The 24,799-nt window shown below is 47.3% G+C and overlaps 1 protein-coding gene across 17 annotated transcripts in view; it reads right to left on the reverse strand.

Moving 5' to 3' along the window:
- The window catches only part of LOC111159674 (calcium voltage-gated channel subunit alpha1 C), a 621,933-nt gene extending 599,835 nt beyond the window's left edge, over positions 1–22,098 (reverse strand). For all 17 annotated transcript variants that reach the window (XM_022522246.1, XM_022522244.1, XM_022522241.1 and 14 more), the window contains exon 1: positions 22,050–22,098. In XM_022522246.1, coding sequence (XP_022377954.1) covers positions 22,050–22,098 — 49 coding nt within the window. The remainder of the gene's footprint in view (positions 1–22,049) is intronic.
- Between the last annotated feature and the right edge of the window lie 2,701 nt (positions 22,099–24,799).

Genomic DNA, 24,799 nt, shown 5'->3' on the forward strand with positions numbered 1-24,799 from the left:
CAAAAGGCTGGACAGCTAATACATCAAAAATGATATAAAAATGACTTAAATGTATAGAGAAATAGAAACAATTGATTCCAGTCTCCCTCTGAGCAGGTCCTTGTGGCCCTGTTCTTTCTGGAACAGCTCTTCACTGCATCTTTGAAGAAACCACTCTCCTCCCACCCTCTGGGTGGAGCTGGCCTCCAGGGACAGCAGAGCTCACCCAAGACACACCCACGACGGCCAGGATGAACGTGGACCGTGCCACACCACTCTGCCAGGTACCCGAACCCTTCTCTGAGCGTGTTTTGCAGAGGGAGGGAGAAGTAGAAAGCAAAGAGCTCTGGATCCTAAGGGATATGCAATGGAAAGAGCAAAGAAAGGGGGGACGGCAACCAGAGATAAACCTCCATGACACAGAGGTCACAACTAAACCGCCATAAAATCATCTTTCATACTATGTTTTGCCTCTTTATACCAGAAGTTGCTCAACTCCTGGACTAGGCTTTTGTTTTGTTTTGTTTCAGTTTATCCCTGATAGGGTTATGGTATCAGTCTGTATACTAGAGCTCTGTTAATTGAAAAAAAAAAAAAAAATGGAGCAAGACTTCCAGACCCTGAAGGATTCACTCACTCACCAAACAAGCATGGCTACCACAATGGACCACGTTGCCGCCTCTGAGAAATTCTAATGCGATTCAGCCAGTGGCCCCACTGTAAGCTCCAGGAGGGCAGATGCCCGTCTGTTTTATTCAATATATCGAGCACTGTTGTCTATCTGGTATCTGCTAGACAGTTCATACATGGCTGTCAAAATCAGCTATGCTTATTTGTGCTCTCTGCCAAGTGGCCTTTATGGTGCCAAACTCAGAACACGCACTCACTTAACATTAATTGACTGATCGATGATTGATAATTGATAGTCCGACCTGTCTTTGGTTCCCTAAGTGAAGAAAGCAGAATGAGTCCGCTTGATATATCTGGTATATACCGAATACACCTAACAGAAAACTAAGGTACCAAACACATATGCTAATGTTTACTTAATATATGACTCTTATACTTTATGATATTAAAAAGAAGAAATAATGCACCGACATCCATCCAGAAAGTTTAAAATACTCTACCTGAGTAAGTCCCAAAGGGCAGACTAGAAATCATTAGGTGCCATAAGTGGGAAGTGACAGTTAAAGGGGTAAACTATTAAATATCATGTCACTTTGGTTTCTGAGAGTTTCACTTATAGTTTTACTAAAGGACCAGCCAAGGGCGAATGATTTAACAAACCAGGCAGAGGTATATTTATAATAATCCCTTTCTCATAAATGGGTCAAAACTTTCCAAGCATGTTCACATCCATGATTTCATTTGCCCTCACATCTTTGGGATGGAAGCAAGAATCATTATTGGTGGTCTATAAAACACAGATGCAAATTTCCAGTACTGGCAATAAGAGAGACCCAGCTTAAATTGAATTCACTGTTTCTACGAGGCAGAGGAATGCTGAACAATATCAGCTGACACAAAGAAAGGGGAGTCCTTAGTCCCAGGAAGGAAGAAAGAACATGAAGCCAAGTACTGAGACAAGGCACTATGGCTGGCCTGGCCCTAGAGGCTGCAGGCCCAGGGCTGGGGCTTCAACATGTACATGGCAGGAGATGGAGCTAGGGACCCCACAAAGCCAAGAATGGAAACTGAGGCCTTGGCAAAAAGCCAAGAACGTGGGAAAAAATCCAGGCTAAAACCTCTGCCCACCCTCCTGAGGAAAAGATAAGGAGGTGTTGATTGGCACTTTTCCTATTGTCTCAGAATTCCAGGTGAGGCCCCAAACCAAAGAGCAATCAATGAGAAGTACCCCTCAGACAACAAAGACACTGGATAGATATCTTGCTGCAAAACTAAGAGGTAGTCAAACTCCTCTTTCAACCCTCCCCCTTCACCACCCCATCCAGCCTATATAAGCAGAGGACTAGAAACCGGAGTCCTAGAGGTAGCAAGGTGCAGGCTGTGGCAGAGTGTGCTTCCCCAACCCTCCCCACAGTGCCAAGGGAGGTGAGCACCAAAAGGAGCATCTCTTGAGATGGGAGTGCCTGCAATAAAAAGAAACGAGCCTGTCACCCCCCAGGCTGATGTCTACTAAGGGACAGGACTTATGTACCCACCCCCATGTACAGAGCAGAGGGCTACTCTCAGGAAAGCACTGACCTGTGTCTTTTAGAGTCTGGGGGTGCACACAAAAACCAAGGGACAGGGCCTGCCTCCTGCTTCAAGAATTCTCCAGGAGAACTGGAGCACTTCAATAGACAGGGTAAGGGAAAAAGGTAACAATGGGAAGCAGCCTGCAACTCTAAATTTTAACTAAATACAACAGCCTTTACTGAGCTGAGTTGATGACCCTGATGTGGCATGAACTGACTGGATTCAAGCCTCTGTAAAAGACTCGCCCACAAGGGCTGCCTCAGAGTAGAGAGGCTGTGAGAGTCACAAGAGGTCTGGGAAATGCCATCTCACCCACATCAGGGGACTGTGTGCTCGAAAGGACCCCAAAGGGACCATTAAATAACCCACAAAAAGAAAGAGCTGGTGTTGAGATGACCACCATAGCAGAGAACATGACAGCCAGCCAATGTCAGGTACAAAACAGCACCAAGGAGAGAGACTTGACCCCCATCTCCTCTAAGTCCCTCTCCTCTGCCCTAATCCTGGAAGCCCAGAAGTAGGGGAGAAGTGGAAGAATCAGAAGAAGAAATGGAAAAACTAGGTCATGACACTTCTCCATACAAATCTGAAAGCCAGGGGTAAGGCCTGAAGTAGTCTACAGACTTTTTTAATATTTACAACATGAGTCCTAATTATTGAAATGAGACTATTCTAATAACTGAATATGAGTGGAAAGCAAAGACAAGCCTGAGAGAATGTGAAAGAACAGGGAAGGGAGATCCAACTGAGAGGGTCTGAAAGCAGCAATGGTAGAAAAATTAAAATGTTTCCTGTTTGTATGAGTCAGTTCATTATATATGCATATTCCACTGATCTCTGACTGAGATTCTGGGTCTGAATACTTTTTTCTCATGATAATTAAAGCACCACTATGCTGTGGGCACTTCAAATCAAGAAGCAAATATCAAAAACTGTTTCTGGACCACTGAAACCACCAAGATTACCCACTGGTGGCAAAAGCAAAACAGCAGTATTGCAATACCTCCATAACTCAGAGTGCTTAGAACCTCATGGGAAAAAATTCACAAAGAAGATGGACTCACACTCAATATTTACATGCCACAAAAGGAAATGATCTACCACCAGTGAAAATCAGTAGATACAAGAAACGGGATAATCATTCCCCAAGGGCTGAAGTAGATAAAATAATTTTAAATAGACTTTAAACATTTTATATTTATGCACTATATATAATATTTATAGTAGTTATGTATTTTTAAATTATTAACAATCTAAAATATGGAATAGAAACCAAAAGGGGAAAAAAACACTATGAGAAAAAAAAAAACTTTGAGAAAGAAAATAGAACTTTTAGAAATAAAACAGGAATTAAAAATAAAAATGCATTTAAAGTTAAACAGGGGCATGTGGGTGGCTCAGTCAATTAAGCATCCAACTCGATCTCAGCTCAGGTCATGATCTTGGGGTCCAGGGATCGAGCCCCACGTTGGGCTCCCTGATCAGCAGGGAGTCTGACTAAGGATTCTCTCCCTCTTCCTCTGCCCCTCCCCCTGCTTGCTCTCTCAAATAAATAAGTCTTTAAAAAAAAATAAATGTTAAACAGCAATTTAGAATGAAATGAAGAAAAAAAAACTGGTGAATTGGAAGATTGAGCAGAAGAAATTACCCAGAATGTAACAAAAAGAGATAATGAAATATAAGATACGAAAGTGCATTTAAGAAAAAAGGTACAATGACAAAGATCAATATATTTTAATAGTAGAGTTCCAGAAGAATAAAATAGAAAGACTGGGAGAGAGGCAATATCTGAAAATGACTGAGAATTTTCCAGGCTGGAGAACAATATGCATCTGTAGACTGAAGCATCCCACCAAGTCTCAAGCAAGATTTTTTAAAGATTATGTATTAACTCAACATTGTAAAATGGCATAACACTAAAGTCAAAGAATATCTTTTTTTAAGTCAGAGAGTGATTCAGACTTACAGCAAACTTTTCATGAGCAACAATAGAGTCCAGAAGAAAATGGAATTATCTTCAAATTGCTGAAGAAATAGAACTGCTAACACAGAACTTTGTACCTGCCATTATTCATGAGTGAACTCAAAAGTAAAAAAGACAATGTCAAACAAAGACTGAAGAGGTTTGAAATCTACCAGCATAGACTACTGCTGAAAGAACTACAAAATACATGCTTCCATACTAAGGAAAGAAACCTAGAAGGAAGAAGAGAGCGAGAGATGAAATAGAGCTTCCTCACAAAGACCTCCTTGGTAGCAGGTCTGAATACTTTGTCACATCTATAATATGTAAAATACAGCATCCCCAATTCAAGACCCCCCTCAAGGCCAAGGAAACACAGGACATCCCCATGCCTTTAAAGTCCAAAGCCCTTTCTCTCTGGTACTATTTCTGAAGTCACAGAGCAGAGTTGTCTTACATTCTTCCTTTACCACCCCAAGACATCTTTTCTTAGAGAAAATCTGGCTCCGAAATATTCTTTATGCATTTGAGCCTACCCACAATTTCCCTGTGCACCTGACAGTACATAAATGACTAGACACAAAAAGTTTTTTCCTCCTGTACTTTAATTAATCCCCATGAAATATTCAAGTAATTGTCATTTATCAATAGGCTAAAAGAATAAATGGATTCTTTCAAAAAATATTTTATTAATTTATTTGAGGGAGAGAGTGCACAAGTAGGGAGAAGGGGCAGAGAGAGAGGGAGAAGCAGACTCAGGACTCGATCCCAGGACCCAGAGATCAAAACCTCACCCAAAGGCAACACTTGACTGAGCCACCTAGACACCTCAAGAATAAATGGATTCTTAATGGGGGAGGGAGGGTCAGGGTGTTAGCAGAAGCAGATTCTCAGACATAGGGAAGTTAAATGATCCAACCAAAATTCCAAAGCAAGAGGTTGAAGTCCATCAAAACCCAAGGTGTCCTTGTGCCCAGATATGTCTGCACCCTGTGAGGACATGGTATCTTTCAGAGGTTTCTAACAAAGGCATACCACTCTTTCCTCCCCTCTGCCTCTTCTCTGTCACACATGCATGCACTTACACACACACACATACCACATGGAGATCTTTGTCAAAGAAGTTGCAAGTATTTGGGCCCCAAGCGTTGGAGGAACATTTCCTTAAGATTCTTTGCTTTAGAATTTCTGTTCGTTTACTTCTGGGCCTTAAAAACACAAGTTAGATGACCTCTATTGCCGTTTTATCCTCTCTCTTTCAAATGGACCATGAATTGTAACTCTAAGGAGGCACCAATGTGTGCCTGTCCCTGGGCCAAGTGTGCATAAACGTGACTATACACGGTGCTATCTGTGGATGTCTCCAAGAGCTGTGCCTACCTCTCAGGGAGAGCAGGCCTGTTCCATCCCTCCATCCAACTCAAGAATATTTTTTATGGTCATTTTCTTCTTCAGGATCTTCTTTTCTCCTTCATTCTAGTTGAGTCAAGTCAAAGTCTAAGGAAATATCTTAGGACCAGTTGTCTGGAAAGTGCAGTAGGCGCTGAGGAAACCTGTCCATCCAGACCCAGCCCATTCCACAACTGATACCCTCAGAGGAAAGTTGTGCATTCTGCCCAAGTTTCCCTGAGGCGGAGAAAGGGAAAATCCCAAGTCTTGCCGCCCAGATCCAGCAAGAGAGCAAGGGTTCGGGGTGGGGGTGGGGGGGCGGTGTCATCCTGAGGTTCTCCAGAAGAAGGCCGAATTCGGCAAATGGTTTCCCAGACAAGGCCAGACTGGGTGAAACAGTGGCCACAGGATGGGTCAGGACAATTCCCAGAGGTTTCTGGACAGGCAGACAAGCAACTGGTGCCACTTCTGTGGCTAAGAAAGGCAGAGAAAAATGTGCTTCCCAGTAAAGGCTTCATCCTTGTCCCTGGGGCTCTCCCACAATATGGTCAGGTCTAGTGAAGAGGTGGGGTACAGGATGGGTACAGGGAGCTAAAGAAAAAGGACAGAACTTGGGACCACTGGACTCTCTATACATTTCACCGTAGTGGTCAGTGCAGAGAACCTGAGTGGAAGTGCAGGGGCCTAGCTTCCCCTACTCAAATCACCAGGCCTTTGCAGCCACTGCTACTTTCACTGCCCCTGGGTAAGTCTTTCCCATTCACAGATGGTGCCTTTCAGACCTCTTACTAGAGTCCCTGCATGCTGAGAAGGACTGGGATAGAGCTTGAGGGTATCTCCTGATCATTAACTCTTTCTTGGACCAAGCACTATGCAGCAGAACATTATTCCATGGCATTCAAAGAGTGTTACTGTTCTTGGCACCAAAAACTTACATCCTTTCATTAAACATTCAGAATATCACATTTTTCTTGACTGCAGGCAAATCTAGGCATTGCACAGCTCAAATGGGATCCAACCTGAGATTTTCCAGTGGTTTGTAACTTTTTTGTTGTGAGGTTATGAGAGGGAGGGGATAAAGAAAAAATAATAAAATGTTCCATTCTCAGGAATTTGATATACTGACATAATTATAATGATATAAAATCATAGCGTTTAATACTCCACAAAGGCTAGCCAGTTCTCCAGAGAACCAATATCATAGGCTGGGAAGCTTACCTGGTGTGGAAAGGAAACATGAGAAGACAGGAGTGGGCAGGTCCCACAGTCAGGTCATTCTCTAGGTAACCACCCTTAGGCTGGCACTTCTCATCTGAATCGTCCAGAACACTCCTATCCACTGTTGAGCATGACTGAGGCCAGCAGGCCAAACTCCTTGTCTATGATGCCTAAGACAGTCTGTGACAACCTAATGTTTGAGGTCCTCCTCCACACCAGTCCTGATGTCACCTGCTCCCTTCCATCCTTGTGTTGAACATGACCTCAAGACTCTGGAACATGCACTCTCTGCTTTTGTGTCAATGCCCACAAGGTTCTCAGCAAGCCAAATTGTGAAAACTTCAGTAAATTTTGTCGCCATTCACCTACCTTCCACACACATGCATCCTAGCCTACCACCCTCTACCAACCCTTCTTACACTGCCATCATCCCCTCCACCCTGGCTTCCCATCTTCTTCCTGTTCTTATGTTCCCCAGAGGAAGTCCACCTGCTCCTCTGTACATTCACTCAGCATTCAAGAGGCCAACCAGCTATCCGGACAAATGATCTATGTGAACAGAAGCAGGCTAGAAGATTCAGACTCATGTATCCTACGAAAATTATGTGTCCTAGAACCTCCATGCCACCTCGATTGTCAGAGGCAACCACCTCCATTCTTCCACACCAACTCTACCTTCACTTATCTCTGGCACCTTGACCTAGTTAGTGCCTATCTCACTTTAGCAAACTTGGTTCTGGGGAACATTTCTCTAGGACTGCTGACCCCTAACTCATGCTTCCTGACCTCAACCACATTCCCTTTGAGACTTAGGAACACTTCCTGATATCTTTGGGATGTCCCATCGTATTTTCGACTGTTACCTCTTCCTGTGTCTTCAAGCTCAGACTATACTACAACTGCCCTCACCTGTGTCAGGATCCAGCATTGCCATCTCTGAGACCCATAATATCTCCTTTTTCAACTCCCCCAACACCACTCTATATTGTCTCATCCTCTGCTTACTGTTGGTCTACCTCTGAACTGTACCTCCTTGGCTAGGGTTTAACCTCCTGCTCCTGCCCCTCACCCCACTGCCTACTGCCTTCTTCCAGATCTGCTTCATCAACAGCCCCCACTTCCATGTCCAATCTCTCATGTGCCAACAAATCCATCTCTTCTTTTCTCCTTTGTAGTCAAAACTCCTGAGTGGTCCACATGTATCTCCCATCACACCCTGCCATGTCTATATAATCTCACTGACTGCACAGTGATCACTCTGAGCCCATTCTCAAAGTCCACTGCTGCCACCCAAATCATCAAATCTAGTCAGGTTTTCTCAATTCCCATCTTCCCTACCCACTTCTCCACACCATACTGGTCTTGCCCTCCATGACCTGTAGGAAGGCTCTTCTTCCACTTCCCTGACCATTCTGGCTCTATCTGCTCCATTGCATGCCACTCTTGTCCTTTGAATGTAAGGGCTCAATCTTCAGCCCCTTCATCATTTTCTTCTCTCTGTTCCCTCTCCTGAATAATTGTATCCATTTCCACAGCTTAAATATCACCTTTAAATGAACTCTAGTTCTGCACATATGCTGGCTATCTTCCACTTACCCTCCAAATCCTCCCTCTACCTTTCCCATCTAGACAACAGCAAAGGGTTCCCTTGCCCTCTGGCTTCTGTTAAGAAAAGCCCTTCTTCCTTCTCACACCTGGACTATGGCCTCAGAGCTGTATCCCACTAGCAGTCTTAGCACCCCCACCTCATTCTTTACCCCACTGTCTCCCTAGTCTTCTGGAAGAGGAGCTCTAACCACACCATTCCTCACTCAAACACTATAAATGGCCCTCCACTGCTGACCAAATGGGATGCAAGCCCTACAGCCTGACACAGGGCTCTCCACATGTTACTCTTTTGCTGCCATCCCCACATTCTCTCACATCTCCCAGTATATAACCTGTACTCTAATCCAATTCAACTCACTCTTCCTTTAAAATCCAATGAATATGTCTTTCAACATATTATTGACTATACCGTTCTTTCTGTTGGGAATGTACACCCCTTCTCTCTACGCCATTTATGTCCACCCTCCAAGACAGCTTTGTCATCACGTTTATATATGCTTTCTCCACTTACTCCATCTAACTGTGTCACCCTCCTTCTTTAAACCTGTAAGCTTTTCATCTTTACCTCCCTGTAACATCAAACATTCTGCCTCGTATCTTTTTTTTTTAAAGATTTTATTTATTTATTTGACAGACAGAGATCACAAGTAGGCAGAGAGGCAGGCAGAGAGAGAGAGAGGGGGAAGCAGACTCCCCGCTAAGCAGAGAGCCCAATGCGGGGCTCGATCCCAGGACCCTGGGATCATGACCTGAGCCAAAGGCAGAGGCTTTAACCCACTGAGCCACCCAGGTGCCCCTCTGCCTCGTATCTTACAGGTGTATCTGTAAACGTGGGTGTGTATCTTACCTCCTACTAGACTATATACTCCCTAAAAGAAGGGATAGTCGAGAGCCTGTAATCTTGAAGGTCTCCTTGAATCTAGAGATCCCAAGAGCAAATTGCCTTACAGATAACAGTTGTCATAACTTCCTGTGAATGACCAACCATCCAAATTCTGGAAAGGGGAAAAAAACAACTTAAAATTATTTTCATCACAATTGGCATGAAACATCCCATTTCAGGGACATGTCACAGTCAACTTATCTTAGGAAAAGGTTTCTTATCTCCTGATCTTTCAGACAACTGGGCATAGGTCAAAATTTTTCCCTATTAAATAATTGAAAAACAGAGCCACAAGATCCTATCCACTGCAGATCAAATATGAGATCTGAGTCACTGTAATCCCTTCGGATTACGACTTGGAACCCCAAGCTGACCTGGCCACCCAGACATGACAGCAGAGGCTCTAACCTTGAGAAACACAAGGTAACATTTTAGCTCTGGATGGTGGCCAAAACATACCTGTGAACAGGATCAGGGAAGGGATGTGAAGGCAGAGGCTAATAGGGAAGAATGCACTCATAGTTAGATTAAACCAAGGGTATTGGTCTTCAAAGTGACTTGCTTCTTCATCTTAGCATACTGAGCTCAGCTAATCTGAGAAAGACACACACACACACACACACACACATACACGCAGAGATATATATTTATGGCCAGGCTGAACCCACTAATTAGAGAGCTTAGTATGAGGCAAAAGATGCACAGGCTCAAAGTCTAACATAACATATTCTTTCAAAAAAATTAAAACTGATGAGTTTTTTTTCCTTCTCTAACTGGCAGGTTGTTCAAATTCTGAGTCCACCTTTCTTTATCTGATAATCTGGGAATCATAAGACTTGTCCCACGACTTCAATGGATTTTTTTTTTTTTTAAAGAATGGCTAAAGTAGAAGACATGAAAAGGACTTAAAAGAGTATATTAAACAATCAAAATGTAAGGGGATATTATGAATTTTAAGCAAAACAATTCCCCAAAACAAAAGCCACCCCAACATTGGAAAGAAGCATCCTAATCATTAATTGGGCCATTAACTCCCAGCACAGATCCATCAAGTGTTAAAAATTTCCGTTTGCTGTTGGTGGGAATGCAAGCTGGTGCAACCACTCTGGAAAACAGCATGGAGGTTCCTCAAAATGTTGAAAATAGAACTACCCTATGACCCAGCAATTGCACTGCTGGGTGTTTACCCTAAAGATACAAACATAGTGATCCGAAGGGGCACGTGCACCCGAATGTTTATAGCAGCAATGTCTACAATAGCCAAACTATGGAAAGAACCTAGATGTCCATCAACAGACGAATGGATAAAGAAGATGTGGTATATATACACAATGGAATACTATGCAGCCATCAAAAGAAATGAAATCTTGCCATTTGCGACGACGTGGATGGAACTAGAGGGTATCATGCTTAGCGAAATAAGTCAATCAGAGAAAGACAACTATCATGTGATCTCCCTGATATGAGGGAGAGGAGATGCAACATGGGGGATTAAGGGGGTAGGAGAAGAGTAAATGAAACAAGATGGGATTGGGAGGGAGACAAACCATAAGTGACTCTTAATCTCACAAAACAAACTGAGGGTTGATTGGGGGAGGGGGGTTGGGAGGGAGGGGTGGAGTTATGGACATTGGGGAGGGATATGCTATGGTGAGTGCTGTGAAGTGTGTAAACCTGGCGATTCACAGACCTGTACCCCTGGGGATAAAAATATATTATGTTTATAAAAAATAAAATTTAAAAAAAAAATTTAAAAAAATATTTCCCTTTGCTTAACCACTCCTTTCTCTCTTACTCCCCTCTCGCTTTTCCTGATTCTCTCCCTTGCTTCTTTTCCATCACACTTTTTTTCCTTCCTTGCCTAGACTTCAAATGGTGTGAGGTGTAGCCAAGAGCCTCCAGGCAGCTCCAAAGCTGGGAGACAGAGACCCCATCAGCCAAGCCGAATGGCCTTCCCACCAGGAGGACACAACCTAACCACACAGCAGGGGGAGGGAGGCATCCTCTCCCAGGGTCCTCACGGTTGTCAACTGGATCCCACTCTCCACAGGCATGGGTGCCCCTGGACTAGACAAACAGACGGAGAGACGGAGACAGACTAAATAGCTTTGTCTTGCCAAACAACCATTTCCTGTCAAGTCACAAAGCCCAGTCGTCACAGAGGTAAAAGCTGAACTGGATGAAGAGACCTTCATTATTTTTTTGGAACGGAGGCGGGATCAAAAGACAGCTACTAGATTGTTAAACACCTAATTAGAGTCGAATTTCTGATATAGGCACTGGTCACCCGGAGAAAATACTGGATTCTCATTACTGACACAAGGGAACTCACTAATACTGTATTCTCCTCTGCACAGGATTCAAACTTGGGAATCCACACAAGAAATGGGCTCTTAGAGTGAAAAAGTCATAATTCAGACCCAGCAATTTCACTCCCAGGTACACACCTGGGAAGAAGTGAAAATGAGGATTCAAGCACATACTTATATCCCTATGTCCTTTGCAGCATTGTGCACGAGAGGGTTTTCACAAGCCAAGTGTCCATCCTCTGATGAACCAATAAACAAAATGAGGTATATACTAAAAATGGACAATTATTCAGTTGTGAAAAGGAAGGATGTTCCGACACCTACAAACAACAGGGATGACCCTTGAAAACACACTCAGTGAAGTAAGCCAGGCACAAAAGGCCAAGTGTTGTACGATTCCACTTATATGAAATATCTACAGTAGGCACATTCTTAGAGACAGAAAGTAGATCAGATGTTACCAGAGGCTGAGAAGGGGGAGGAATGGGGAGCTCTTGCTTTGTGATTACAGAGTTTCTGTTTGGAGTGATGAAAAGGTTTTGGAAGTAGGTAGGGGCCATGTTGTACAACACTGTAAATTAATGCCACTGAGTTGTAACGCTTGAGAATGGTTAAAATGGCAAATTTGGTTACATTTATTTTACCACAATAAAAAAAAATGTAAAGGTCATCATTCACATCTTCTTCAACTATCAATAGATGTGACTCCTAGACTTAGCTTTAGCAAGACAGTTAAAAGAAATAAATCTGAAAGCCATTCTTTCCGTAACTGAAAGTGCTTAATCTCACCTCCAAATGACACCTAAGTCCTTAACTAATCTCGTGCTTCCTTTTAACTGAATCATCTATCATACAGATTGTCACGACACACCTAGTCCTGAAATGCGTGAGATGTGCTGCCGACAGCTAGACTACACAGATGAGCTCCAATTATAGAATTATTATTGCTCACAATAATGCATGAAAAATCCATACAGAAAGAAAGGAAATGCATGACAGCCAGGGACCGACAGTGGGGAGGAGGAGGGGGAGGGTGGAGAATGACTGCCAGTGGGTGGGGGCTTCTCTCTGGGGGGATGAAATGTGCAGGAATTAGACAGTGGGGACGGCGGCACGACTCTGTAAAATACTAACCACCACTGAGTTGTGTATACTTTAAAGGGTGAATTTCACGGCACGTGAGTTATAGCTCCACAAAGATGTGATTTAAAAATAAAGAGACAAATATATTATGTGTGAAGTCCAAGGAGATCAGCTTGCAAGGATGGTCCCCTGAACTCCTCAGAATCTCGTTTGAGGATGGAGACTTTCCCAGGTGGGAACTACTACGAAGACATTCCAAGAACGCGTGATGAAGTGAGGCCACGCCAAGGAGTGGTCATCCCAAAGCCGAGACTGACCAGTCTAGGTCTTCCATGAAGGTCTAGAGAGGGATCCGAAAAGCCAAAGTGTGCCCAGGCAGAAACCATGGGCACAAACAAATAGCTAGAGGATGGGATTGTGAGGAAGGGTATGCCGAGGGACCATGAAGCAGCCACCAAAGAGGAACAAATGTTCAGCTGTTTATCCACTCCACGTGACCAGCCAAAGCCAGAGCTTCCACTGAGCAAATGCAGGCAAAGTGCCATTAGGCTAGCCCAAGGTAGTTTTTCCCAAAATGGTTGGGTAAGGTTCTTCTTTCTCCTCTTCCCCATATGGAGAAAGAACGAACAAAGGCTTTGAAAGTCAAACAGACCTGGATTTGATGCCAAGCTTCAATATTGTCTGGGTGATCTTGGCCACGATACACAAGACCTTAGGTCCTCAGTTTTCCTACCTGAAAAATATCAGTACCTGCCCCACAGGACTGATACAAGGACAAAATGATACTCAGTGCACGAAGCCCAAAGGACATTGCTGGAGACACACGAGACATTAAATGGTAGTTATCACTCCTGCCCCATTCTAAAATATACAAAGGAAGGAGTTATACTTCAATATAACTAATCTTTTAAAATAAAAATGAAAGCATGGATGATTCCACAGATCCAAGACCTGAGGCTGGGAAGGGACTCAGCGTGGGCAACAAGGTGCAAACTTAAATGCAAATTTTCCAGGACACTTTTTAATGATGAGATTATTTTTTTTTAGGAAACAAAAAGCTAATCTCTCACTTAAAATGTGAAAGTAAAGCCCTTTCCTATTGTGATGTGTCTCAGGGCTCTATGATTCCCTCTCTCTACAAACCTCTAGCACTTTTATTATATCAAAAAAAAACCTCATTGTTGTGTTGTTGTTGTTTCCTAAACCCAAGGTTTACATTCGAAGCAAAGTTTTATTTTCCAGGCAGTCTGTCCTTCTGTACTGAGGCATTGTGTTTAGGTTTGGGGAATTTGTGCCAGAAAGCAAGGAGATGTTTGTTTGCCCAGGTGGTGTCCTTCCTGCTCTCGGTGGCCCTATTTCCAGATATTTGGACCATCAGAGGACTTCCGACAAGTTTGGCTTTGGACGTTAGGCTGAAGGCAGCGCGCCCTGTGCCGTGGGTGGGAGAAGATGACGGCAGGCAGACGGCTGCTGGGCCTAAGGAAGCCCTGCGTCCCCAGGTCTTGACCCTCTGGTTGGAAACAGCAGTCCAGTGGTCCACAGCCTGGCATCCTATGGGCCTCACGTTGGTCCATGGTTGTGAAGAACACTGAAACACCAGGCTTATCAGAGCTGATTTTTCACTTCCTTGATTATTCTGGTATCAGCCAGACCACCTCAGCCTATTTCGTTTTGTTTTACGTTTCCATCCTTGAAATTCTGAATCATGCCAGCCTACAAAGTTGTCTGAATCGCTTTGAAAGTTGTTTCATGGTCCTGCTTTTTCAAACCCTAGTGGTCTGCCTTCTGATAAGAATGATTGATATCCACAGCATGATTTACACTTTCTCCCATACGGAACCTCGCAGCCACCCTGTGAAGCTGACCAGCTAAGGATTCTTATCTCCATTTTATAGATGAAAAAATGTCAGTCTTGATTCCTTCAAAACTCTCTGAGAAAAAGAGCAAGTCAAAGAATGTGACCCTGGTCATTTCTCTAGCTGTAGCCTTCTTTATTTTTATTTATTTTTCTTACTTTTGCTAACCAACATCTTTGAAAGGTTTCAGCCCAACATGGATTATTTTGGAAGGACACAAACAATGCAAGTGACTGAACATGACACAATGGTCACAAAGTAAACACAGCTTAATTGAGTAATCAAGCCAACATTTCTGCCCGCAGGCTATATGGGGAGAACATTCATTTGCTGCCTGGATTTTGGCGTGGTTCTCTAAAGGACAGGACACAAGATTATTTTATTTTCTTTTTAGCTAGGTTCAAGCAGGCAATACTGAGCATAGCCAAGTGGATTAAAAGAACCCCCTCCCCCTTGGCACTTTGGCAGCATGAATATTTCATGAGATTATCACAACACTATGTTCTGAAAGGGTGGTTTCCTCCAGGGATCTCAAAGGCCACATCTCTAAGGACAAGTCTAGCTCACGCCTCCATCTTAGAGCTAGAAACCAAGTCAGCCTCCAAGGCCTTCCAGTTGTCCATGTATACAATCATCAAACAAGGCAGCCAACAAGCACTTTGGGGATGATGGGAACAACAGAGGCAGGTCCTAGATGAACTCCTTTCCATGGGTTGAATTTAAACCCCTGGTCCTTATTTAAATGTCTCCTGGGAAGAGGGACGGGGGTCCTATGAGACCAACCCCAACAAGGAAGCATGGAGAAGCTTTTGTTCTTTCAACTCAGGTGGGGTCCATGGCAGTCTGTCCCCTGGCCAGCTGCTACCCACATGTGCCATGGTCTCTACCCTGCAGTTACTGTGTGTCCCTGGCCTGGCCAACCGCAAAGCTGGCCAGTCCACAAAGAACTGCCAACAATTCGCCAAGGGGAGTCCCATAGCACAGCCTCGCCTCTCATCCCCCTGCTCCCTCTTGGAAGCTACAACGAGCCTAGAGTGGAACAGAAAGGGAGCAAGCAAATAAAAACAGCTAGGAGCTATATCCGTCGGCAGACGGCATAGTGTTCTGAATTTTGTCAGAGCTCCTCATGGACGGGTATGAACTTTTACTCTATGGTCTGAGCAATTTATTTTTAAATCTTCCCAATGATAGATATCCCCACCCCACCCCCACTCTGCTTCCACCTCTAACATCTCAGGGATGATCTCAAGGCCAGTACAAAGGTGGGATTGGAGAGAGGTAGAATAGGAAAAGGGTGAAAGGTTGAGTAAGCAAAATTTTTCCAGAAACACTAAGCAGTGCCCTCTTACAGGGTTTGACACATACCAAGTGTGGTCACAAGAAAGTAGGCACAAAAAGAGCCTGAAGACCTTGTTCTTTGTCACATCCCTGCCTGAGCGACTGACTCTAGGAGCCTCTGTTTTCTCAACTGGAAACAGAGTTTGTCCTAAGGTTCCTTAAAATGCTCTGATCCTAGAAAGTAAATTCCCAAAGAGACATTACATTTATTCGATGTCTGTTTGACAAGCGCTTCAAAGTTCATGAATCTAGAACCACCCCCTCCCCACCCTCTCTCTCTCTGTCTCTCTCACACACGCACGCGGTGCCAGAAGACGTTTTTAAGTGAACGTGTTACGGAGAGCAATGGTTTGGTGGGGCTTTGGAAGGGGAGGAACTGAAGGGTTCTGGTTTCTTGCCAGTCAACCCACCCTTTCCTCATCCTCTGCTCCAAGCCAGATTTACTATTCCTTCCATTCCCTTGGTCTCTGGGGAAGTTAGGGTCTATTTTCAATCTCTCTTTGACTCCTGAGCTCCAAGCCCAAGCGGTTCTCCTTATGTCCCTTAAATCACCACTTGAATTTAATTCAGCTCCACAAGTAATAACCATGTTCCCCAAATTCCCATCCTCCCCCCAGACACCCTCCCCCCAGTCATCTGAGCCTCTTTCTGCATCCTTCTCCGGCCAGCCTGGCTCCCTGAAGCTCCCAGCCATTTCACAGCTCTGTTTAGGAGGCCCTCCTGAGCTTTCACCCACACGGCGCACAGGCTAGAATGGCCACAAGGCTCTCAGGGGTCCCAAGGCTCCTGGGAACCTGAGACTCCACTCCAGTTCCCTTCCTGCTGCCTCCAAGGGCTCCTAAGCCATAGACGGAAAGAAGCAAGCGTCGCTGCAGCATTTCAGACATGCATCTCCATTGGGTCAGTGCCACAATGAACGCACGAGCACCCTATCTGGGAATTAAGACACACAGAAGACCTCTCCCATGGTACCTGCCCTTTACGTTCCAACAATCACGGTCATTGCTTCAGCCCTCCATTTTGCTTTTCCTGCCAGGGGTTCAGTGAAAGCCTACGGACCGGCTTTGAAACAGCACTGAAAATCATTACATTTTCCCAGAGGGGTCCTGTCACTTTTACTTGTTTTATACAGTATCGAACCCTGAGGTACATGTAAACAGGTGTTTACTAAATTATTCTAATAATGACAGCCATGGCTTGGAGTGTTGTTTCATTATCAGAATGTTTAGCACTCATGTTGCTAAATATTTAGCCCCTGATATTTTGCAAAACAATTCCCCAGGCCTATTTTTTTTCATCAGTCTTCTGTTCTCCTCTCGTGCCCAACGTTCACTGAGGCAACAGTGAGGACGGGATCTCAAAACAGACTAAATCAGTGTGATTATTTTTGCCGGTTTGTCTTGTCGTTAAGTCTTCAGGTGTTTCTCCAAACAATCTATCCACTTTCGTTAGTCTGTGTTGGAAAATAAAACTGTCTCCTGCTTTTGAATGCTGAGCACGGGTTTCAGAGTTTGGCAAGGGGGCAGAGGGATGACACGGGCTGACCTGTCCTGACCACCTCACAAACGGCTGCCTCACTGGGCAGCGGGAATTACTGAAAAGGAAGAAGACCCTATGGGGCACTGAGTCACCCCTTCTTAACATGGTGGCAAGGGTTCCTCAGACCTCAGAGAGTTTGCCACAACAACTAAGAAAGCCAAGTGAAGTGAGGGCTGGAAACACCAGGAGCTAGAAAACATCACTGAAAATTAGAACAAATCTCAGTTACTGCCTAACCTGGGTCTCGGGAGCTTTTCTGCCATTACCCAGCAGGAGCCCAGCCAGACTCATAGACAGAAATCAGCTGTAAAGTGTACCCAGTTGTTTTCGTGTTTTTTTCCCTAATAAAGTTAGGAAAATGTCTTCTTGCCTTTGAGCCGGCAAGCTTTGTAACCCTATAGGTTAGGGTTTCCAAATCCCAAATTTCTGGTCACCTCATGCTCCACTGGGCTTGGGAAGTAATAGCCCCTCTGGTGACTGAACTGTCCATGGTAAATCAGGGAGAAAATTAATATATGGCCATAGCAAGTTGGGCTAATCGCCCAAAAGGCTCCCTCAAGGCTCAGTAGGATGCAGTCTGTGCAAGAGGTAAACAGAAGTCTGAGAGGTAAGAGTGTGTAAGAGTGGGAGAAATCCAAAGTGGGTTTACATTGCCCGAGGGTGGCAAGGTCACTGAGGGACTCAAGTCACCCGGTTGGGGGGGGGGGCTCTGGTGTATGTGGTAGCATGGGAACACACACTGGTCTTTGGGGTTCTCTGCACTGGAACAGGGATGGGCGTAATCAAAGCGTCACAGCACACGAAATTCTCTCCAAACCCTCCCAGTAACTTTCCCCACCAAACACAAGGGGAAAAAAATTGCCCCTTTCCTGACTCCTAAGCCCTGGAGCGCCACCTACTGGGAGAGGCAGAAAGCACATCCACCTTAGGTCTTCCTGCATCTGCACTCATTCCTTCATGGGGACATGCACTCACCTGTCATGTATTATGGGTCTGGAATGAGGGGGGACCGGTGCTAGGAGTGAAGACACAAAAATCAGCAGGGCCTTGAAATCCCCATTCAGTGTGTTTCGGTATAAGTCCAAGGTGTTATATACATAGAAGAACCCACCTAGGGCAGTTTTAAATCAAAGAAAAAATGGCAGGAAAAGTTCAAGTCATCACCAAGACTCTGAGAGATGGCTGAAGGGGCTAAGGGCTCACCACTTCATTTGCAAAGTACTATCCCTAGAACATCTACATGTAGAGAACACTTCTCCACTTCACATGAGGTAAAAATGTCCAAACAGTCTCAGGGGAGTTTATTTCTCTCCACAACTAGCTGGGTCCCCAAAGTGCATTAATCTTTTGTGTAATCTAAAATATATTTTCTTTATTCTCTCTCTGTGTGTGTGTGTGTGTGCGCGCGCACGCACGTGTACCCACTTCAATACTTTTACTGTGTGCTCAATGGAAATAATGACTAATTGGTTCTTGTGATATAGTCTATTATGTATTATCCCGCTACACTGGAAAGTATCAGAGCAATACTAGGCATGATATTCAGAGCCTCAACAGCCCTTTTCCTCCAGTTTCCTCCATGCGGTATCCAGAGAAAGAGAAGCTAATGTCATGCTTTCTATAACCTACACAAGCTGAGGGACAAGTGACATTGTTCTATGACCATATGTAAAGAATTAACTGTGATCACCATTATTATTATTACTTTATTATGAAGATTACTATTCCACTGTATTGCTAAATAGTTAAAAGAAAAGCACAGTGTGTCTTCCACTCCCAGAACACATGTTTCCCCCCTCTGCCTTGTCTCCAGCAGATAAGGGACATTCTGATGTTTTATTTGCTAAATGGTTGACTATTAAGAAACTCATTTGCTAGCTGGAGCCTGCAATGGAAAATCAGCCCAGAAAAGTGGGAGGTTGGCATGGGACCAGAGCAGATGGGGCACGAGAGGTGAGGCAAGGCCCACATGAGCCACTCCCAGCCTGAAACCCAGGGTCAAAAGCCAGGCCTTCAGCGAATCTTCAAGCTATTCCAGTGCGTTCATCACTGGTCTCCATACCCCATCCCTCAACACACACACACACACACACACACACACACACACACACACCACCAAAAAGCTGGGGAGAAAGGACCAATGCATTCAGTGCCTTCAAATCTGTCAGGAGGAGAAGAATGTAAAGCCCGCACTGGCAACTTTTTTGGTTCTCCACTCTTTGGTTCGTCACCATCACTGATCTGAGGTAATCATTTGGCTTCTCTTCTCTCTCTCTCTCTCCTGAAACTCAAGCCCCCACTTATGTCTCATCACCCCTTCAGTTATTAAACCACAGCAACCCCTTTCCTTGTAAATATTCATGCTTTTCCAGGTCGGCCTTCCCTACCTCCATCACCCTCCTTCTCTCCTGCAAAAAACCAATGCCAGCCACCAAGGAAAGGGGGATGGGGAATGGAGGGGAGACAGGGATCCTGTGCTTTTTCACCTGAGAACTGCATCCAGGAATGGAGGCAAAATTGCTCCCGTGAATTATATAATCACTGCAGCTTCAAGGGAGAGAACTGGAATTCAGGTTGCCATAGTGTTTGTTGGCATGTTGCTGGAAAAGCAGAGCTCCCGGCCACCGCTCCCTCGCTCCTATCCCTCCATCTTTCTCACAAACCTCTCCAGGGTCACTGCTCCTACTATTAACGTGTGATCCCTGCATATGTGTGAGGTGGGGGGAGGGGATGCAGGGGGACAAAGGGGCAAAAGAAAGGAAAGGGACTAAGAGGTGTTTCTCCTGCACTAAGAGGGCGACCTGGTAAACCAGTGAAGATTATTGTTATGTGAATAACAATTCTTACCACAGTATACTGCCATTGTTAGTGACAGTAAGGACAATACTACTGAGCTCTCCTCAAGGCTGCTCATGCTGAGTTGAGAACCTGGAAGGGAGATATCCATCCCCACTCTTCACAAATATCACCCTTTCCTTGTGTCTCTCATCCTCAAGCTCCTAATGCATCCACTGCTCCATCTGCTAGGAAGGGGACAGGGGGACAGGTGACAGATGGGGTCATGGCATAGAGAAATCCAGGGACAGAAGCTGCCCTTATGACAAAGCCCTGGCTCACCCAAGAACCCATGGCCTTGACAAAATTCTTTCTACCGATGGGTCAAAATCCACACACTGCCACCCCAGCTGGAAAGCAGAGAGGCAGCTAGCTCCAAAATCAGTTTCAGGTTGGACAGAGACCAGGCAGGTAGCTCTAAAGGACGGGGGCTCTGTCCCCAAATGGTGGAGATGGGGGCAGAAGGAGGAGGAGGCCGGAAAGAAGAGATATGGAGGCAACCCCTCCACCAGGCTGGGGTCCTCAGAGAATCACTAAAAGTCCCCCAGGAAGTAACAGGACCAACAGCGACAGGTAATCAGGAGGATGCAATTGACAGGAAGAGTGTAAACAGGGAGGCTTGGAAGACTGGGAGAGAAAAAGGGAAGACTACACCCAAAAGAGGCAGAGAAAGCCGTGGAGACAAGACAGAGATGAAGCTGGAGGCTGCCACACTCCAGCAAGACCATCCCTCCACACTCCATCATAACCTGAGCTGCTGAGCAATGCCAAAACATAATAACTTGTTAATGGGGGGGGGGGGAGAGAAAGTTTCCAAGAAGTGGGGAGTTACCTGAAAGCCTTTCCCCCTCACTGGGGGGAGTTGGTGACACTTGATGCCAAGGATGGAGATGCTGGGAAAACACTGGGCAATAGTGTGGAGCCGCGTGAGCTCGGCACACCCTTTCATTATTTCCTTAAAACATGAAAAAGCAAAGCCCACACACCGCCCGAATTCTAACTGCTTACACCCTCAGGTGCTAGCCCACATGTGGGTGCGAATCAGAATACACGGGGCGTGGGTGCACTTGGGGTCAATGGCAGGAGAGAGGTGGGTGGGTGTAGGTGAGCCGAGGGAGAGAGGGAGATGGGGAGAGGGAGACCCAGGGAAAGAGGGAGGGAGAAAGGAGAAAGGCAGCCGGGAGAGAGGAAGAGAGAGAGGGAGAGAAGGAGACGGGAAAGAGGGAGAGAGGCGCCGAGACTCACATCTGCATCCCGGGCCCCCACCCGCCACCTGGAGCGCGCTGCAGGAGAGAAGGGGCGCCGGCAGCGAGCGGGATGGCCGGCGGCGGCCCGGAGCGCGAGGCCGACCTGGGGCGGGGTGCGCGCGCGCGCTCCCAGCCGCGCCCCGAGCGAGGAGAGGGACCCCAGCCCCCCGGGCCCCTCGGCGCTGGCGCCGGCGCCCGCAACCCCCCTGCCCCCCTCCCGCCCCGCTAGCCGGGCAGTTGGGCTCTCCAGGCAAACGCGAGAAAGCGAGGCAGAGCAGACACTTGGGGAACTTTTCCCCCTCGCCTGGAAATTCATAGGAAACACATGCTCCGGAGAAGCCGGGCACGGGGAGGGGGAGGGGCGGGAATTTTCCGCTCCGGCTAGCGGGCGGCTCCCGCCCGGGTCCCTCCGGGCTCCCGGCCGCTCCGGCGAGACCGAGGCGCCCCGCCGCTGGGCGCCCTTCGCGGTCGCAGCCCGGGGCAACTCCGCAGGGATTGGCCGGGGGGCCGCGGGGAGCGCGCGGGGGAGAGCGGGAGAGGGGTGGAGAGGGCAGGGAGACCGGGCTGGAGCCCTGGCGAGGCGGCGGGGTCCAGCCTTACCTTGATGGTTTTCCTCTGGAATGTACATCCTCGTGTTCTCATTGACCATGGACCAAAAATTGTTTTAAAAAGGAGAAGAAGCCACGAAGAGGAAGAAATGGCAAAACACCCCCAAGCGGGTCTGGATTAAATCCCTCCTCCGAGGTCGGCTTTCGTGCAAAATTCAAGGAAGCCGTGGATCTGCAGTATTTCTTCTTCCCTTCTGATGATTACCTGATTCCCATTATTGCATCAAACACCAAAAACTGCTCCTTTCCACTACTGCCTCCTTTTGTGAAATTGTAATGCATCCTCAGTACATCCGGGCCCCTTCCAAGAATTTAGCACCGCACCTCTGGCGGCTACACCATTTGAAAAAAATCAATCGAGAGAGGCAGAGCAAGAAGAGGCGGAAAGGAGGGGAGTGGGGGAGCGGCGGACCCCCAGACGGGGGAGAGGGGGTCCGCCCAGGCCAGCAGGGGGCTGAAACGTCTCCGCCCGCTCGTGCCGAGTCGTCCCCGAGGCCCCCCGTCGGCTTTTCTCTGTCAAAAAGATCCAGCAACTCCTGAGGGCGAGCAGGCAGGAAGAGGCGCCGCCGCCGCCGCCGCCGCCGCTCCGGGCCGCGCCGCGCCGAGCGCCGTTCTGGCAGAGAGCTGTTTCTGCAGAGGCAGGGAGAGGGAGACACCGGGCGCGCGAGAGAGCGCCGCGCTCACTGCCGCCCAGCCCAGCCCCGCCGCGCCGCGCCCGCGCCCTCCCCTGCCCGCGCCCGCCCGCCCGGCGCGCTGGAGGCAGACGCGCTGAACGCTTCCAGATGTGGCGGCGGCGGCGGCGCGCGGGGAGCCGGGCGCACGGCGCAGGGCGCACGGCGCGGACTTGAGCCCGAAGTTGAGCACCCGCTCGGGCCCTCGGCCGCGCCGCGCGAGCCAGCCTGCTACCCACATGACGTCAAGGGGAGCCAGGCGAGGCGGCCGGCCGGCAGAGGGGCGGGGGTGTGGGGCCGCGCGGGGCGCCCCCGGGGGAGGGACGAGGGGCGCGGGCGGGCCGGGGTGCGGACACACCCCCTCGCGCCCGGCCGCGGGCACCGCGCCACCGCGCCCACCACCGCCGCCAAATACACACACACACACACACACACACACACACACACACCCTGCTCGCCCCGGCCCCCCGCCCTCGTTATCCTCGGCGGCACCCGCGCGTCCCTGCGCGGCCGACCAGGACGGGAAGGCCTCTGTGAGCGGAATTCCAAGAGGGGGGAATACAATCTGCCCAACTACCAGAGTCTCTTTGCAGATCGGGCCACCGAACAAAACAGCAAAATGAGCCGTGATTCCGTGATTCTGTTTGATCAATTATAATCAGAGCGGTTGTAGAAGTGACATGGAGACGCGAGGATGGGAAGAGGGGAGGGGAGAGAGAGAGAAAGGGCTGGAGAGGCGGGGCCTCGTAGGCTAGGCGGTGGTGCCCAGATGTCTGAACAGATTAATAGACCCAGGTTTTCTAATTCCTTGGAGGCAGCCGAGCACGTGTGCTACTAGGATATCCTTACCTACTTCTCTTAATTATTTCTGCCACTCCCGAAGGAATCTATTGAGCGCCTCTCCTTCCCAGAGAAGCAAACATTTCTCTCCACCACTGGGCAACCACAGCAAGTTCCAGGGCACCCCCTGCAGGCCCAGGCAGCTCTAGAGTGGGCCTTCGTCAGCCCTAGCCCTGGAGCCTACAGGTCCCTCGGGGAAGACCTGTACCTTCCTGTCCTCAGACCGCCTCGCCTCCCATTCACTCTCCTTCGTTGGGGATCCCATCTGTCCCCGTGCCTTCAAGCAACTGTCTATATCAAATTTGAATCTCCTGCAGAGACCTCTCTTCCTGAGCGCCAGGCCACACGGCCAACCTCAGTCTCCACTTGGGAGTCTGATAGACATCTCAAACCTGACATACTCAAGCACTGAATTCCTTATATTCTGTGCAAAATCTGCTCCTCCACAGCCTTCCCCATCTTGGTTGATGGGGCCAAACACCTGGAGTCATTTTTTACATCCCTTCCATTCTACCTTCAGATAGGTACAGAATGTGACCAGGTCTCAGTTTCTCTCCTGCTGCCCCCTCTCCCCCCAGGTCTGAGCCAACACCATCCTTCACCTGAGTTTCTGCTGTAGCTGATCTCCCTTCCCCTCCCCACCTTTGGAATATTCCTGATACAGTAGTCAAATAACTGCCCTCCTCTGTTCAAAACCCCCCAGTGGTTCCTATTGCACTTAGTGAAAGCCAAGTTCCTTAGAGTAGCTTACAAGGACCCCTATGAACAGCAGTGTACACCTTTCAGCTCCTACTGCTCTCCCAGCCATACTGGCCTCCTTGGTATTCACCAAGCACTGCAGGAATAATCTCTCGTACCTCCCACCACCCCCGTGTCTTCTCTTTCTGTGTCTCTCTGTCTCTGTCTCTGTCTCTCTCTCTCTCTCTCTCACACACACACACACACACACACCCTGAGCCCTTTGCTCCAGCTGCCCCACTGAGGAACACTCTTTCCGCAGATGTCCTCTTGGTGAACTCCTTTATTTCCTTCCAGACTTTGGGCAAATGTTACTTTCTCAATGAGGCTCATCCTAACCACCATATTTAGTATTGCAACCTGCCGAACACCCCCTTCCCATGGCCAATATCCCCCTTTCTCTACTTTTTCCATGGTATTTAATCCCTGTCTAACACACTGTGTAGCCTACTTTTTCATTAATTGTATTGTTCGTTGTCTGTATGCCCCCACT

The sequence above is a fragment of the Enhydra lutris genome, unplaced genomic scaffold, assembly GCF_002288905.1.
Source record: "Enhydra lutris kenyoni isolate GAN:26980312 unplaced genomic scaffold, ASM228890v2 scaffoldscaffold69, whole genome shotgun sequence".
Lineage (NCBI taxonomy): Eukaryota > Metazoa > Chordata > Mammalia > Carnivora > Mustelidae > Enhydra > Enhydra lutris.